The 18,870-nt window shown below is 37.3% G+C and overlaps 1 protein-coding gene across 5 annotated transcripts in view; it reads right to left on the minus strand.

The window, feature by feature from the left end:
- Positions 1–5,986: 5,986 nt before the first annotated feature.
- NBEAL1 (neurobeachin like 1) overlaps positions 5,987–18,870 on the minus strand; it is a 73,579-nt gene continuing 60,695 nt past the window's right edge. For 2 of the 5 annotated variants that reach the window (XM_054278530.1, XM_054278527.1), the window contains 13 exons: positions 18,637–18,746; positions 17,949–18,066; positions 17,203–17,300; positions 16,794–16,910; positions 16,214–16,303; positions 14,973–15,082; positions 14,225–14,397; positions 13,693–13,787; positions 11,803–11,919; positions 10,959–11,120; positions 9,759–9,907; positions 8,962–9,097; positions 5,987–6,398 (listed from right to left, as the gene is read on the minus strand). In XM_054278530.1, coding sequence (XP_054134505.1) covers positions 6,297–6,398; positions 8,962–9,097; positions 9,759–9,907; positions 10,959–11,120; positions 11,803–11,919; positions 13,693–13,787; positions 14,225–14,397; positions 14,973–15,082; positions 16,214–16,303; positions 16,794–16,910; positions 17,203–17,300; positions 17,949–18,066; positions 18,637–18,746 — 1,577 coding nt within the window. In that variant the 3' untranslated portion in view covers positions 5,987–6,296. Of the gene's footprint in view, positions 6,399–6,760; positions 9,098–9,758; positions 9,908–10,958; positions 11,121–11,802; positions 11,920–13,692; positions 13,788–14,224; positions 14,398–14,972; positions 15,083–16,213; positions 16,304–16,793; positions 16,911–17,202; positions 17,301–17,948; positions 18,067–18,636; positions 18,747–18,870 lie in introns of those variants that run through there. The other 3 variants (XM_054278528.1, XM_054278525.1, XM_054278529.1) reach the window with 2 other exon arrangements.

The raw sequence follows: 18,870 nt of genomic DNA on the forward strand, positions 1-18,870 counted from the left end.
GTTACAAACTTGCAAATCCTAGAAAAGTGCAAAATTTTAAAACATCTTCCATCATGCTGTACAGGAAAAAAACCCATCATTAGCCAATATACACACTCTTAAAACATATTGATCAAACCAAAGTAAGACATACAGTATACTCTTAAAGCACCCAGAGGGAAAAAGATATTGCACAGAAGACAGACAGCAAGTTCATTACAGTGCCTGAAGGCTCATTTCTGAAAGTAGCTATTTCCAACACTCCTCAGACCTAACATTTAGCTCTTTGAAAAGGCATTTTTTGGCATTTAAAGATCCATTTGTAATCATGTAATTGCACAAATCTGTAAGAATTATCAGAAGATATGGTTAACTTTGCTGTAAGGCCTTTGCTTCCACCCCCTGATTAGCTTCAGTAAAAAGTCATCAGAAAACTGAGTAGCATCACAGCTTCCATCAAAACACTGACCAAAGGGAGGTAAGTCTCACATGCAGCATTTCCCTTGTCCTAAGTAGCTCCTGCAGAATCAGAACACATATTGCAAGTTTTTCTTTAATTCTTTTTTCCCTCTCATGGCTTTCTTTAAGAAACAACTCACTGCTGCATGTGACTAAAGTAGTACTATCAGGTGCAAGACTTCAGTTTATTTTAAAGCTATTTCAAGGCAAAAAGTATGGCTCCCTTGAGAGGAAAATAGTGACTAGACAGGAAGCTAAATAAACAAGTGACCTCCAAGTTCAGTTAGATCTATGATATATATGGCTGGATGTTTTATATTCCAATCTCAAAACTCCTTAGCAGCTTTAAACCATAATCTATACTGACAACCATGCTTCTGGGACAGAAGATGTCTGATGAAATTATGTCTTTGCTGAGTATAAGTATAGACCTGAACTCTGGAAATACCTGCCAAATTCCTCAAGTCCACTAGACAAAACTAGGAAGAACACACACTGAAAAAACTCTATTGAAAACAAGGGAAACACCTATTTTATTTGGGCCACATCGGTAAATGATAACTAAAAGAAAGACACACCAGTATTCTTCCACAGATGCACAATAAAAAGGTGAGTTAAAACTGAACAAAGGCTACCTTGGACTAAACACTGCAAGCAGTTCTTCACTTATGGGGTGTTCAAGACTGCAGTAAGGTGAATGGCACTCAACTGAAATGCAGAGCATGCTATGGTGCCACTCAGGCATTTTTACATTCAGGCATCTGATATCCACACTGAAGAAGGGAATAATAGCATTTTACCAATTTTCAATATATTTTTTTGATGCAGTAGCTTTCTAGAAAACTTGCTTCCTTCAAAAGTATGTGCTTACAAGGGCAATTTAGTAATAAGACTGGCTCCTTGGAATAAAAGACATCTTCCAAACACTTCAGTTGACTCTAACATTGGCATACAATGAACCCATGTGTATATGATACCATGGAAACTTACTCTCCCCAAAGGGAGACGACCAACAAGTGTCATGTTTGCAGCCAAAACCAACACAGCTTTTAAGCTAGAAATCATAAAAAGACCTAGAAAGCACTGAAGCACATGCTTGAATTTCCATTCAAATAAATACAAGCCTATGTAGTGCTTTCACATAACAGTAATTGATTACATCAGGCCCTAGGCTCACTTTAGGGTATGCATTTAATGGGCATGCCTTTTTTTTTTTTAATTCTTTGAAAGGGAAAAAATATTCCCAGCACCTCAGCTCAGCATTTAAGATAGTCAGCAAGGTGCCTTTAGCAGTGGAAGACAGGAATGTTTCAGGTGACAGCACAGAGACTCTCAATATAGGGGCAGAGGGAAGTAGACATCTCTAGCTCTAAAGCTCCCTACCACTCTATAATCTGTATATAGATACACATTTTCAACTAATTACACATACACAGCAAAAGCTTTGTGCAGCATTTGGTTCCTTTACTTATCTTTTCTAATGATTTTGTTCATTAAGATTGGGAAAGGTTTGCAAAGGAAACAGGGAGGAGGAAGACATGATTTCGGGAAGTGAGGTATACAGCTCCCATTGACTAAAGCAGGAGTTACCAAATCTGTGCATTACAAAAATAAATTTATCATTTCTGCAGGATTATGTTAAAGAATTTTTCCAGAGCAGAAACTTGGTTCTTTGCACTCATTTAAAGGACAAAGAAATACAACTTTCAATACAAAGAAATACAACTTTGGGGATCCTTGTAAGACAGCCAATTATTTGGCCATTTAAAGCCTGTGAAGACTGATAAACCTGTTTTGTGATAATATGCATCATCTAAGGTATGCCAGAGGGGAAAGAGCTTCTCTATATCAATGTTGCAGATTAGCAAAGCAATTGTAATATGGATGTGGATGACTTTGCTTTTTTTTGGAGGGGAAGTTGTGGGGGTTGGGGGAAGTTTTGTTGGCTTAGTTTTTTTTCTTTTTTTACTCTTTTTAATATCAAAAAATTATTTTCCTAAGAAAATCTAATTTCCACAATGTGTCTTTACGACCAGGACAAATGCAGTTACTTTAGGACTGGGATTATGATGTTGTGCTGGTAAAGGTACATGGATGATAAAAGATGAGGTTTCTAGATATCCTAGGAGTGAGTAATGGATAATACATCAGTTACAGAAAAATCTGCCTCAGTCAGATGCTACTTGAAGAGCATTTCACTTTCTGTAAGCTTGTATAGTTCAAACCCAGCAAAGACCAGATAGGACTCTTCACTACAGCTAAAAAGACAACTAAAAATACTATCAAGAATTTTAAGTAAATTGATTTAGAGAAATTTCACAAACATTTGACTTGAAATAAAGGAGACATGTCTTCTAAATATCCTTTGGTACGCAAGTTCAAAACTGTGATACGAAGAAGTTAATACTGCTAACTAATTAATCTCATTTATATACAGGTATGAAAAGTAGGTCAGTTTTCAGTTTCTTTTAGATATATATATTTACACTCCTACTTACTCATCTTCAAAGGTAAGCATATGTTACACTTTGATAAATATTATTAGAGTTATTCCAAAAATTAAACATATTAAGATATCACAAAGAAGATCTTGACAAATGTAGTGCTATGAAATAAATGTCACTTAAGACTTGTTTCTTCTAAATTCCTCATTGGAATACGATAATTTCAAAACTTTGCTTTTTACACTTAAACAAACCTTTGAACAAAACCAAAGGAGAATCTTATTTCACCAATACTACCTGAAAAAAAAATGGGATCCTAAGCTTTATTGACTTGAGGAAATCAAAGAATTATGAAAGTCAGTTCACCAATTCACAGTGCACTGCATAACAGGCTGCAATTCAACTGACTAAACAGCCGATCAGAAGAATTATTTTCTATTTTAAACATTATTTTTTACTTTTTATGCAAATAAGTTAAACCTAAAAGAATGAAAGTGTCTAATGCTAATGCTCACACTTACGACTCATCTTTTATATAAAGCTGGTTTTAAATGAAGGCAGAGTGCAGACTTTCACAGCCATGCAGGTCTTTCCAGATGGCCTCTGGCAAGGATGCCAAGCTGTGATGGTGTACACCTCCCACCCCCAAGGAGCAGATCTCAGATCCAAAGGCCATAGATGTTGCCATTCTACCTGGGGCATAAAGCAGCAGCTCAGAGCTCCCCTCCTCATTCTGCTGCTGCTGCTTTGTACTGAGCACAGACCAGCCTTGAGTTTGAGAGCCCAAGAACTGTCCACATTTAAACTTGGCCCAGGTATTTGTGATGATCACCCAGTGCTTGTGATGCACTGAAATTATGGTATTCAAATGTCAAAGGTCTTAATCATAAATTATTTCAATTATTGCAACATTATATTTTACTTAAACTGACACACTATTTTCATTATTCTTTAATATTGAAAAATGTTAAGTCAGCTGTTGTATAAACCTACCAAACCCACAACAGGATGTTTTAAAATGCTTATACAAACCCCTCTGTGCAAGTGACAAGAAGAAAACTGTGCTCCCACCAAACACTACGTAAGACCTATCTCCCTTTTTCACTTCATTCTCATAACCTAAAACATTATCATTTCCTGCCACCTTCCCCTCCAAATAAACACTTAGCCTTGTCTATGCATTAAACACAACATGAATGCACACCTATAAAACCCATCAATTCAATGCCCCACCTGAGTGTTTCCAACCTCCCAGAACAGAAAGAGCTCACATTCTGAGCTGAAATACTTTTAAACTATCTACAAAGAGCTCCCCTGAAATCCTTTTTTCATGAAATCATAATGGACAAACATGCTTCACATTCTCATGAACAAACTTAATACTTTCACAGTATCCTTAGTATTCTTACTGGATAGGTAACTGATTAAAAATAGTACATTTCTCTACAGCTTATTTGAAAATATGGGATGTGGGTTAATTTATATTTTTTTTTACATATGTGGAGAACGAAAAAACCCACACCACTCTACTTTTGGATGTTTAATCTTCTCTTGGCAAGTGACTCAGGAAAATAATTCTTATTTTCTCCTAACTTTCCAGACATTCCAGTCTGTCACAGTGATTAGGCAGAATATTGCAACTATGCATAGACCCACTTGTTCACTAATCTGATTTATTATTTCATTTACAAAAGTTAAGAAAATGCAACACAGCTTTCTTTACAAGTACACCAATCAGCCATCAAGAGGGATGTTTTTTTTCCAGTAAAGAAAGTGAGGAGGAGAAATCAGTTTGAATGAGACTAACACAACTTGTAAAGATTATCCTTTAGCAGAGTAAGGACATATTATTATTTCTATTAAGTCAATAAATATTGTGCTTAAAGTTAATGAAATGAGATTATACATTATGTTCCTCAGGTAGTTCAACAACTCCCCAGCCACAGGGCATATGTGATAACATTTATGAGAGAGACAACACACATTCATTTCAATAAATAAATAAAAAATAACAAAAAAAGCGATGGTAGAGGGAAGAAATGGGGACCCAAAAGGGAACGTATTAGCTAACAATCAAACCTGCCTTGTATCTGTGCTCCCCTCACCCCATGGGATTTTCTTCTTTTAATACATACACGAATATACATATATACATACACACACATATATACACATACACACACCTTCGCACACTGATCTGGAAATTTGTGTTTTCCCTCAGCACCCAGCTTTTCTAACACTATAGAGTTTCTAATTTCAATCTGTAACATTAAAAAATATCAGATTGCTAGGAAAATGCACCCTTCTATCATCATGTATTGCTAAACAAAAAAAAAAAAAAAATCAGTAATGGCTTCTCCAAAACACAGTAAGCAATTTGATAGAGCACACATAAGGATCTAATATTTTCTTTTACCAGGTCTTAAATGCATTTTGAAAATGGATATATCAACTGGTTTTCCCTGTTTATTTTTACAGAAAAAAAATATGGCTAACAACTGGTTTTGTGAACACCAAGAAACAAACAGGTGCTATTTTTAATTGAATTGTGCTGCAATGTTCAATAATGATTCTGCAGTGGAAATTTATCTTTTGTTTGCAGAAGTTGCCTTACTAATAAAGCACATTGATATCTGACCAATATAGATAAAAAGTCTTCCTGGGTATTTCTGCAAGATGTTAAATATATAATGGGATTTCTTGGTGTATGTCTCAAGTTTACTTAACAATATAAATAATTTTCAGCAGCAATATTTCCTACCTCCTTCAGCTCCTTCACCACCTCCAACTCCTTTGAAGTTATTCATGTCTGTACTTAAAACAATTTCTGATAAAGTAGTGCAACACAGATGTTCCTTGCAGAACAGCCTAAAATTGGAACTACACAAAAGATGTGAGCAATAGCCATTTACACAAACAAACTGTAATAAAGTTCATTAGGCAAACAAACATACTGAGAAGGTCATAACCATCATCTATTCAATTCTGAAACTAACCATTGCAACTACCAGAGTTTTAATTTACTGGGAAATAACAGTGCTGTCAAAGTAAAGCCAAATATCTTGTTTGTTATCAAGGAGCATCTGGCCCTACTCAGCTTTAAATTCAATTAGTAATCTGTTTTGAAGACTTCTGGGGGGATGATTCAGGGGTTTTTTAGTCCTCCCAAAACACAGTTTTAGCAGCTGTTGAGAGAGGGATTTTGCTGTGAACAAGTCAACACAGTTGAGGACAAATAGGCAAGCAGGCTAACTTGCATGAGTACATATGCTTACTACTATACCTCTACTATAAGTTCTTCATCAAGAATCAAAGGGCTTCAGATTCAAAGCCCTGATTACATATGTATACATCTAAAGTGACCAAAAGATTAAACATTTTTCTGGAATCCATAAGAGAATGTAGAAGCAGCAATCACTTGGAATCTTGAGTGTTATATTCAGTCTCTCCTGCTGAAATCTGGCTGAGCCGTTTGCTTGATCCCCACAGCTTTCGGGAAATCTGACCTGAGCGCATCTGTTTGAAAGTAATTCAGAGAAACAAAAGGAGGGGGAAGGGATAAGGTGGATAAATTAAAAAAGAATTCAGACACTGAATCTGGTGAAATGCAGACACTACAATGTACTGCACAAACAAAATATACCAACAAAAATTCTTTGAAAATAAACTAAAAGTTACACTTAGGGATTGTTCTTGGGACTGACGAAAAAACAAGACACAAAACACTAACCACAGCCTTCTCTGAATTTGAACAGTTAAAGGGATATTACCCACTAATGTGTACTTATATGCTTAACCTACTTCAAACAGCTTAGAAAGAGTGTTTAGATTGCTATTTTGATAGGAAGAGAAAAGAAGAAGTGAATGCCAAGCAAAAATGAACTAAATGAGAAGAAAGGACATTTTATTTTAGAGATTTCAAACAGAAATTGCCAGAAGTGGGAAAAAAATAGCCAAGATGCAGGACAGTGATAGCAGAATAAAGGAAAAAGAGAAAGGTTATCTCCTGGTATCAAATTTATACAGTCTTCCAAAGATCCTGGGTGAAGTGCTCAGAGGAATGTTTAAAGCAGAAGTAATTCATAGAGAGTATTCAACAGGATAAGATGGATAACAAGCAACCAGAGGCCATACTAAATCCAGCATCTGGTAGGTCTACAATCTGACAACAGTTTGTAAGAAACTCTTCATTACCTAAGCACAAGGTTGATGATTGGCCCATAGTGATCAGCCTGGCAGCTGATTATGTTCTGAAAATCCTCACAGTTCAATAAATAAGATCCATGCCTTTAAAAGTTTGAGAACAGTTCCTCACAGTTATTACTACAAATGTTACCTGCTTCTGAGCTGTATCAGCAGAGCAGCAGTGTTCTAGAAAAGGCACAGCACTGACCAGGATCAACACTAACAAGTGATAATTGCCCAGACTTCTGTAACATCCAAAACAGCTAAGTAATTGTTAAAAATACAAAAGCATTTCTTATCCTCCATATTAGAAACTGTCAGTGCAGAAACACTAAGGGCCAATCTTGATAGCAAGCATCATTTCACTTTTTGCACATTAAAGCAAGTCTGTGCCAAGGATCCAATCCTCTGTCCTAAGGATCAATATCACCACTGAAAGCCAGAACTACAACACTGTCTTTGCATACAGATAAAGTTCCAGGAATTAACACATTCCTTCCAAAATAAGTAATTCAACAAATGAACACCACACATACACACACTATTCAAATATATTGATTGATGCCATTATAGAAAACTAGAAAATCTGGGACATAATGTTGTTCCTTATATGTTTGTGTTAAAAAAAAACCTTATTTACACAGATATTAAGGTTGCATATCATCTGAACTGTAAACAGAAAATCCTGGGAAAAAGGTCACTGGAAAGCCTCTATAACCATAAAAGGAATCCAGTCTTTGAAACAACACTTTCTGCATAGTTAGAAAAATAGATGTGATTAAAAAATGAAAATAAGAAAACAGCCTTCAGTCTAATGATACACATAAATTTCAGCCTACAAAAGATCTTTTCTATGGAATAGGAAGCTTAGAAATGACAGTGGCTTTAAAACTGCTGTTACAACCATATGTTTAACCACATAATAATAATCTCTTTTTCAATTCTACAATAGAAAATTGAAAATCAGTGGAAATGTCCCCTCCACATCCAGTGCAAGCAAAATCAGACTACTATTGTGTGAATATTTTTCCAATATTAAACTATGTATATCCTAGCAAGAAAATTTAAAAATACTGACAAATAAAGTTGCTCTGTTTTCACATTTAGAATATAAAATAGAATTAATACTCACTTTTCCAGCATGTACTTAAGATCATGCAAAAGTGATAATCACATTCTCAAATAAATACATAGCAGCACAACAGAGATTGAGTTATAAAGATAACAAGCAGTTTTAAATTAACTCAAGTACTTTGAAAGTCATTACAAGAAGTAATTAAAGCAAAAACTATGGTTTTGCACAAGAAAAATTGGGCATATCTATTTGAGAGATGGATGCTCTGTAATTGATATTGCATATGCAGGACCAACTTCTATTTGCCATATGGAACACAAGCATACTGGGAACCTACAGAAGTGATTCACTGTGCATTGCCATTAGAGACTCTCAACAGACAGAAGTAATACCTTTTTCCCCAATGTCAGTCAGCGCATATTAAAAGATATCTGATAGAAATCATAAAAAAAAATAAAGGAAGTAGCTTGCTCTCTTTCATTTCCAAATTTCTTCTGGAAAATTATTTCATCAAGAAGAGGCTGACAACACTATCCCATTCAGAAAAGGTTAGCTATTATGACTTTGCTTATTCAGATGTGAGTGATAAAGTCTGGAAGTTAGTCCAGCTGAGCTTCCCATCTGCGATCCCTATACACATCTGATTCTTAATCAGAACTTTCAGCAGAGCAGTCTCAAAAGTTATTTGTTTCCCACTGAAAACTGAAACTTGCTCTTAAGTTTACCCTGCCAAAGAGGAGACCTCTTGCTCAACTGGAAAGCAGAAATAAGTGAACTTCCCACAGTTCGGTAGAAAAAGTTCTTGATGGTGGGTTTTACCTCTGCCGGCTTGCCAACACCAACGATAATCAACTTGCCGTCCTCCAGGCCAACAAGGATGTGGCTGTACTCTTTGGTGACAGAAATGCAATGGATTGGCACTCTCATGGCTAAGGGAGAGATGCTCAGACTCAGGCTGGAAGGAATAAAAACCACAGAGAGAAAGTAAATCATGTATTTGCTTGCACATACTGCAAAGAATCACATGCAAGTGAAATTGCTGTCCACGAGATGCACTATAAAACACAGTTTCTCAAGGATAAAATTTGCAGTTTCAATTATCTAACTGTATCCTAAGAATCTAATTTTATCTCAAAATAGAGCTTCAATAACAAAAACAGATGTGGACAGTTTAAGTCAGTAAGCTAAGACATTTTCACTGAAAAACTGTGACATTAGTCCCACAGCTGCCTAAGTGACAAACATCCCTCCCATCCTGTGGAGCAATGGAGGGATGTTTGTTTTGTTTTAAGTGGAGCTTAAAACTCGGTGTAGAACTATGTGGGGCTTGATCCTGCAATTGCTGAGCTCCCTGTGACTAATCACAGCAGTTTGCAAACTGACAGCTCCTCCTGTCAGTTCTAGGTGTTTAATTGGGATAAATGTCTGGCAAGAAAGAGATCTGTTACAACCTATCATTTTATTTTTCTGCACATCTTAGTTCCATCAAAACTTTTTTTTTTGGGAACACAAAAAAAGCAACAGCTATCACCTATAGCACCAAACAAAGTTTATTACACAGCCATTTCTCTCTAAGGCTCCATATTTGTATCTCAGTACAAATGCTGGTACATTACCTGTAGAGATCCCGTATGGAAAGAAATCCCTGCAAGCTGCCCATGACGATATATTCGCCAGTTACACACAGATCAGACACTTCCTCCTTCAGAGTCTCAGAACCCAGATACTTCCCATTGACAGAATAGAGATGTAATGCATTCTTATCCTGAAGAGATCAAAAATAAATATGTGACAGAGGACTGAGAGGATGAAGAGTGTTGTATCTTTTGCTCATTAAAAGGCACTAATTTGGCAACAACCCACAGGTGATAATGCTGACAACAGCCTCCCTGTTGAATGATGCAAGAGTAGTGAGACTATACTCAATGTGTGTGGAGGGAAGGTCCTGCCTGTATCGAAGTTTTTGAAGCCACCTCTTGATGTAACATTGTAGTCCATTCAATCAATTCTAAATTTCCCGGAATCATCCATGGATTTAATAGACAGGTCCCTATTTTTTTGTTAAGAAAAAAGAAAGCAAGATTGCACTTATCTCAGCCTTGCTACCACCCCCCTTACTCTCTTGCCCTCCCAAATCCAAAAGCAGAAGGAAACAAGCATATTTCCACAGAGCTAGATCCAGCAGCATTTTGTAGACAAGCCAATGACTTCTTGCTGCATTACAGAAGCAAATAACAAAACCATCTTAAGTTCTTCCAGCCTGGCATTACCTTGAATCTCTTCTCTCCCCATCTTCCTAATGTAGTTAGTATGCCTACATCAGAGATTTGTTTTCCAAGAAATCTCCCATGTTTAAAGAAATCACAACACCTCTACCATTATTAAAGCAACTACACCGCTCAACAGACACAACCTTATAGCTGTATCTCCAATCCCAAACTAAGAAACCCTGTGGGCATTGAGCATCTTGCACCAAGAACTTGCTGCTCTCCTTATAAGCCTCTGTTTTTGTGCACAGTGGAACTTGCTCCCCCTAGTTTTCCAGTCCAAAGTGGCTCTCCCAGGAAGACACACTAATGCATGCTTGAGCATCTTGCAGATGTTTGGAGATTTTTATGAAACTCAAAGGAGCACAATATTCATTTACCTTTAACCAAATTTCACTTGAATTGGCCAGCAAAATTTAAAAAAAAATATGGAAATTGACACTGCATGCTCAAAAAGCCTCATTACTACAGGAAATGAGATAAAGTTAGATACACTTATGATTAAAATCTTCAGTGACAGAAACAGAGGTTTTCCATAAACTTAAGTACCTTGAGAGTAGTCTTTCCTTCCACGCTGGTGTGGACAACTATATGGCCTTCCCAGGACACAGCCAGATTGGGAACAGTCAGCAGGAGAGAACTCTCACACGGGGGCCGCAGAGTCCTCACGTACTGACCCTTCCGTACGGTGCGCACAATGACGGTGCCATCCTGCAGCAAGCACGTCAAGGGCAGTGGATATTCAGCAGGATATATCACAACACTCAGAATTTACACACACAGGACACAGGGAATACTCTGAATGCACTTCAATCCTTAGTGGGAGATAAGGACTCCTGAGCATTAGGAACCCTGCACTAAGAAGCCTTCCCCTCAAGACCAGGTACTATAGGCATATGAAAAAAACAAATACAAGTCGGGCAAGAGGGAGGATAGGCAGCAAATCAGCTACTTCACAGGTCACATTTATGAGTAGGCATTACATGGAGTACAAAGCCAGAGTTCAGCAGCCTGCCCGTGCAGTATAATAAGGCATAACATGAGCAAGTGGCACAGAACCTTCAGGGTTAACACAGCAGGGAAGAAACAATCAGAACACTGTTGCTATGAGAAGCTTAAAATCTCCAAGAAAATCCACACATATTAAAGCTCATCTGTGCAGAATAACACCACATAGTAGGTGAGGTCTATGCTCTGCACTGCAGTTTGAGACAGTCAGATTTAAGCAGACAGCAAAAGGGATGGCAAATATCTTCTTGATAAGGAAGGCTTAAGAAAAACATTGTGAAATAGTGACTTTTTTTCTATTATTCTTAATCAACTTCAAACACCTTATATGATTTGAGTTTGGTTGAGAAGAGGCAAAAAAATAGACAAGTAGGAAAGTGCTTACCCTGGATCCTGACACTGCCATGTCCAGTTCAGTGCTGATGCCAACACTCGAAACCTCATCTGTGTGCCCATAAAGGATCTGTAATGGCTTAGGTGCCAGGCCTACAGGCACTCCTCCCTGAGAGTAACAAAAAGTGCAATGACACATTCTCTTGCAGCTGAAGGACAAACAAAAAATGAACTTCTGGTATCTTCAGCACCAGTTGTGTGAGGTGTATATTTGACAGAGGTCAAAGCCAAAGGCATAACTCACCACTCCAGTATCAATGTATTACCCTCTGTCAGCACCTCACTTACTGAAATCCCAAGAATGAATGAACACGTAGTTACTGTGTGGGTGTGAGAGACAAGGTTACTTGGCTCACTCTCTCCTCCCCCTGCAGGTGTCCAGGAATGCAAGGACAACAGTGAGCTGGCCTAACAAGAGTTGTTCATACACCCCATCCACACACTCATTCTTCACCTGTGTATCTGGGCTTGTCCAGTTCTTAAGAGTTTACCCTGGAATCAAGCACTATCTTCACAATCAAGCTTAAAAAAAGCTGAAATTGACTTTTATAACTCTTTCTATTTTCCAAGGAAAAGGAAGCAAATAGTACTTCTCAGTGACTACCAGTAGTAAAATACACAAAGGAAATCTTGGAATAATGCTCATTAAAAATAGCAATGTCCCCATGTAACTCCAGGTATCACAGCTTTTGTCCCAGTGAGGGCACTGTCAGCATATACAGACTAATTCTTAAACCAGTTCTAAGGAACGAACGGTCCTTAGAAAGAAGATACTGTAAATAGTTCTACAGAGAACTATTTATTTTAATTTCTGTGATAAAAATTTGTTTGCCAATTAGGCCCTGAAAGCCTGAAGCATGCAGGAATACAGAACAAGTATCAAAATACAGAAGGTGTCACTGCAGAGAAGACAAGTAGAATGGAAATGCCAGTATGCAGTCCATTGCTGCCACTTTGTAAAGACTAAGATAAAAGTCTCACAAGAAACATTTACTATGCATAAAATAGGATTTATATATCTTTTAACAAAAAATACATTTAAAATCTTCAGAAAAAGCACTTCTAAATAAAGATCATTTCCAGAGTGTGAGTTAACTCACCATGAAAAGATAAAAAAAAAATCTCCAACATTTATCCCCACTTGAGACAAAAAGCAACTCATATGAGCACTAAAGTCTTACTTTTTTTGACCATGCACTGTTACTACAAAAATTATAAATACCCCAACCATAAAGACAGCTTCCACAAAAGCACATGCAATTATTCATCACTCTACTGCTGACTTCAGTTCCATGATAAGCACAAGGTGACTTGATGAAATCTACTGTCCAAAACATGACAGCTTCCCCCAGCAAGTAATCCTACTTGTATATCTTAAATGCAGCAATCAGAAATCAGCATTTAAATGCTTAATGATGGAAATCATGGTTGAGTGTAAGTACACATGTGGATCACACAACTACATTCACTGTGTGAAAGCATGAGACCAGTATTGAAGAATTCTCAAATGCCAGTGCAAACGCAGGAAACAGACAGTGTTGTCTTTGCTGTAGTTATAAATACCCACCACAGAGAAAAGGCAGTGCTAAAATGCAACCACTAGGAGAGAAGAACTGCCTAGAAATGTAAAATTCTTATTTGCCTGCCCTGAAAATAATCTATGAAATCTTTAAGAGAGCCTCTAAAATAGTGCACTAAAATCAATTAGCTTAGTAATTTTACTCCCATTGTCTTTTCTGAAGTACTATACATATCAGTTACTATATAGCTGAAGTGCATTATCTTCCCTACAAACCTGAAAAGAAATCAATAAAACATAATAACAAAACAGAGGGAAAAACTACATCCAGGAACTGCTTCTGAGTATGCCTAAATAACCCACCTGGTGAACAATCTGCCATATCATACAGGTAGTATCTCTGGAGCCTGAAATTAAATGAATTCCACAGTGGTCTATTGCCAAGCAGGTCACAATATCTACATAAAGAAAAGAAGACAAAGTGTTCACATGGGTAATTAAGACTAATTTCCCTCAGACTGACAATGTAGATACAATTTGTTACACTGTATCCTGATTTGCAGTCAGCATGAAATACTCTACTGTGATAAGGGCTGGTGACATTATTCAACAATGACATCATCATACAGCCAAATGTACCCACTTTACACATTCAGCTTTGCTACCTAAAAACAGCAAGCAAGCCTTATTTTGAAACTACATGAAAGCACCAGTCCAATGACTGAAAAGCCATGCTCAAGTATTTATGTATAATCCAAATTCAAGCATTCCTCTGTTCTTATGCTGCCATTCCTTTACAGCTGCTACACTTGAGTGCCCAGGGGACGTGGCTATATTCTGGGACCACCAAATAACACACATAACCCTTTCCATTTCCCAAAACAGAGTGACTGACCCATGTGCCTGATGTGCTGTCCCATCAGTTTGCCTTTGGTAAGGGACGTCACTCGGATGCTGTTGTCCCAGTGTCCGCCACTGAAGAGCAGCTTTGCGTCATGGGACACTGCGAACAGCTTGGAGGTGATCTCCAGCCCTGGGGCAAAAGGGCCACTCATGCTGCGCTGTGTTCTGCAGGCAAACGACAGCAGTTAGCAGCAACCTTGGTTCACATCCATGTACCTTGTACTTCCTCTGTCTTTAAATATCACTAATGAATTCCAGCTATATTAGAGGCTACCTCCATGGTAAAACTCGCACTGCCACCAGTGACTGGAAGCAAGATTTCATCTTAGTTTTTTTTCAGCCTTTTACACAATTGGATAACTCATGTCCCTACTAAGCATTATAACATTAAAGACAAAAAAGGAATTTTCTAAAACCAAAAAATCCAAATATGCCATATATGCCTATGTATTACTACAGCATAAGAATGTATGAAGACTATCTCAGATTACACAATGAGTTTTTGTGATTGATAATTAGAAAAAATTAGAAGTAGCTCTAAGAATGAAGCCTGAAATACCACTTACATAACTGTACTAGAATGCTATTATAGATTAGAGGTAATATTGCTGAATACCAGAAGATGCATTCTTTGGTGAAAACCCAGACAGTGAAAACAGTATTTTCACTGATTTTCAACAATTATTGTACTTCCTTATTTTAAATGCATTCATCTGTACCCCCCCTCAAAATTTGCTTACTTGGGATTTGTCACTGTTGTATCTTTGATGAATGTAAAATAGTTGGAAATATTTTTGTCATAAGGCAGCCAACCATGAGTTCCAATAACACAGTTCAGACTTGTTGTTACCTAAAAAGGTTTAATGAAAAAGTTGATGAAACGCAGAGGTTTGCTTTCTGCTTGCCTCAATGCTAATGGAGCTTGCATAAAGTCCAGCAGAGGCTTCTTGAAAACCTACCACAAAGGAAAAAGCACATGCACCTCTCCCTGAACAAATAAATCAATTAAAAAATCCCTCTGAGTTAATCCACATGTGGTACATAGAACAATATTAGAATAGTACATGTTCTACATAGGTCAGAGAAGTTGGGGTAGGAAGGATGGGAGGAGACAAACACTAAAAACCCCAGTCAACCAACCCCTCTCAAATATTTAATTACAAATCAGTCATTTAGTTTAAGCTGCTGTTTCTTCTCTTTTCTGAATACTAACTGTTAATAGTAAACATATTAACAGAAGAAGTTTAACAAACATTGTACTACAGTTTAATTTCTGAGGAAGTAACAAAGGAATCTAAATATTCAAGGTTACTTTGATTAGATATGTTTTTCATATCTAATCAAAGGAGAATTTTAGATGTGCTCAAATAACCTATGAATGTAGCTCAATTAAGCCAAGACAATAACTTTGACATACAAAATAGGAATACTGGAATATTCTTTCCTGCAAAACAGAGGTATTGTTGCACTGGGGCCAGTGTCTAGGCCATATATACAGATGCAGACACAAAACCACTGTTCTCCTTTCATTATTTGGTATCTGCCACAGTACAAGAATGTGTGTTAGTGCAAGAGCTAGTTTTAGAAACAGTGCAGGCCTTTGGAATGTGCATGCACCCGTTAACATACGGGCTGGAAAGCAATGACAAACAATGACACCATTAATAACTCAATGCTGTAATTTAAATCTGGGCTGCACTGCATTAGCAAATTGGTTGTTGCAGGGAAGTTGATCAAGTGTCAACTCACAATATGCCTCACTATAATTTACAGTCATATCTCATCAGCTCTTAAATGCCATTCAACAAATCAGCCTGGCTTCTCCTTGGAAGATAAATATTTAACTTAACTGACAGTTGCTTCAGGTTAAAGGAACACATTTGAAGAGGAACAGTTAAGATATTTCTCTACAAGCTGCATAAAAAAATACAGCCATTTGACTATCTGTAGTTTAAGAACAGTATTGACACATGCAACTCACCAAGATCTCTGGGCTTCCCTGAGAGATAAAGGAGCGTGACTGATTCCTGGGGACAACAGCTTTGACAATGGGCACACCATCACTAATTCCCTAAGAGAAAGGACATGGGTTTGATCTGATTATATCCAAAAGCTAAAGGATAAATCTAGAACCTGTAAAGAGTAAGATGCAAAGCTCTGGAATCAGTGTCAGATGTGTAGAGCACCCTAATGGACTGGCCCACACCCATTCAGTTTGTGCAGGTAAGCTTCATCACAAACACTGCAAATGAAACCCTGACCCCAATCAGGGACTTTAACTACCAACTTCAGTGATTCCTCACACACCACCAGTGAGGCTTGCAGCTTTCTTGGTGTGGTGACTAGTTTAATACTCAACACCCACACAAGCAGCCAGCAGATTATGGGATTCAACATCTAGGAAGCCAACTAAAAAGACAGAGCTCATTCAATACACATTGCATTGTAAAATATCCTTTCTAAATAGGAAGCAAGTTTGTTTTCATCCAGGTTGTGACCTTTTGTTCCAAGTACATCAAATTTCAGGTTAGACTTCAAACAATTTCAAGTAACACATCTACCTCTATGAAGAATGACTTCAGCTCAGTGAGGTGTTGGAAGAGATTCAGAGTAGAGGTATCACTTTTAGTTAGTCTTTGTACTACCTCTTCTGCTGACAGCCTTTGTGGATGGGGCTCCTAGGAGGCAATATTTGAAGGAGTAACAAATTAGACTATTTTATCAATTTGTTCAATACACATGAGATACTCAGACTCTTAATGGGAAAACAGTCTTAAAAACCTAATATCCCTTCTTGAAGTAAATTTATTTGTTTTGAAAATGGATTCTTTAGTAATGTGACAAAGTTTTAATGTTGCTAAAATTACAAACCATTACCTTAAAAACCACTTTTTTTTTTTTCAGAAGTCTCTGTAACTCAGTTGTATTTAACCACAAAGGTCTGGTTGAGAGGGAGCAAAAGAACAGTACCTTTAACAGCTGACAGGGAGTTTGCCCAAAATTGTTTATCATCCCTTCTAAAGCCTTCCTTTCTTTCTCATCTGTTAAAGCATCCAAATCCACAGCCCCTGGATCACAAGCAGAATGATGAAGAATAGGGAAAAAAAAAGAGAACACAATCCAAAGAACTTATTAAGAACCAATGTGGTCAACTTAATTTACTTGCAGCATTATGACCCTTTACCCCCAGAAAAGCCCCATACAATGCCTCCATTTAAAACACAATCTGAAAACTCCACTCTGCATGTGGAATTTTAAGTGTATCTGTCAGAGCAAGAATTGCAGGCCTTTGTCTTATCAAATGAATTTCATTTACCTCATTGCACGCAACAAGTAACACACAAAAACCACCCAAAATTTAGCTTTGAAATTAACAGATTAAATTTATCTCTAATATTAATTGCTTTCAATCAATGTGCCTGAACTCTAAACCACAAGAAATCTCCTCCCACATATGCATTTAAGCAAGTAAATACGTGGCAAGAAAGCCCAGTAACTTTTAGGAAAAAAAAGACAAAAAATCGTAACAGTTCTCCTTTTAAAAAACTATACTTTTGTTTTTGATGATACATTACAAGGTTTGCTGCCATATTTCATCTATAAATCTGCTGCCTTACCATATGCTACTGAATGGTACACTCACAAATCAAGTGTGTACTGTCTAATAATGAAAACTCACAAGCCTGATGACAATGACAAGAGAACATGCTTTGTACCTTCATAAGTACAATAATAGAACACATTAAGCGCCTCCACTGCAGCTGGTCCCCTCTGCTTGTAGCCAAAAATCAAATCTATCCATTCATGAAGATGAGCAGAAACATACTCAGATTCCTAGAAGGAAAAAAAGTGCTCTTGTAAGAATAAGAGAAAAACTGCTCCCTCTTGAAGTTTTTACTATTCTCTATGGAAAAGATTCAATTCCTAAATTAAGAGTATCCACAAATGAGGTATTTAGCAATATATAGGGCAGAGGGATAAGAATCTTGTGTGCTATGGGCAGTAACTGCCAGGTAAGAGGGAAAATCAATACAGTGACACAAAAGGTACGCACTTTTGAAATGCAACTGTGCAAGGGAAGGTAACCTGCCAGCTCCCTAACACCAGAGAGTCATCTTTAAATAGCAAAGGAAGCCTACTCACCTACCTCTGCATTTTATCTCCTAGGACAGCAAATGCCCAAATCATTAGTGCCCAAAATGCCCACGAGATTAAATGCTCTTTTCAGCATTTTATCAACGTGTACAGAGCTTTTAACTGGAAGTTCTAATGGCATTTGTAATGTCAAATGTAACCTCAACTGTAGTTTGAATGCCATCCCACTAGTTTTACATTTAAGCCTTAGTAACAATCTGCAAGTGCACTTCCTTTATGATTATGTTACACAAACAAACAGCATCTTACCAGAGCCTTCCTATGTTTGTAAATAAAGTCTTCTGGGGAGTGGGCCCACTTAGGCAGAACAACATTGTTTACCACCTCTTTGGACATTTGAAGCTGGCCTAAGTTAAAACCTGGTGAATAATTCAGAAAAAAAGTTTCAGAGTTACTACAAAATATTTCAAGTACCTTGATTTCTCAATAAAGATTAAAAATCATTATTTTCTCAGTGCAACAGAAGGATATTGAAAAGTTATA

This window comes from Melozone crissalis, unplaced genomic scaffold (genome assembly GCF_028551555.1).
Source record: "Melozone crissalis strain CALT ecotype California unplaced genomic scaffold, PUWL_Pcris_2 ptg000023l_1, whole genome shotgun sequence".
NCBI lineage: Eukaryota > Metazoa > Chordata > Aves > Passeriformes > Passerellidae > Melozone > Melozone crissalis.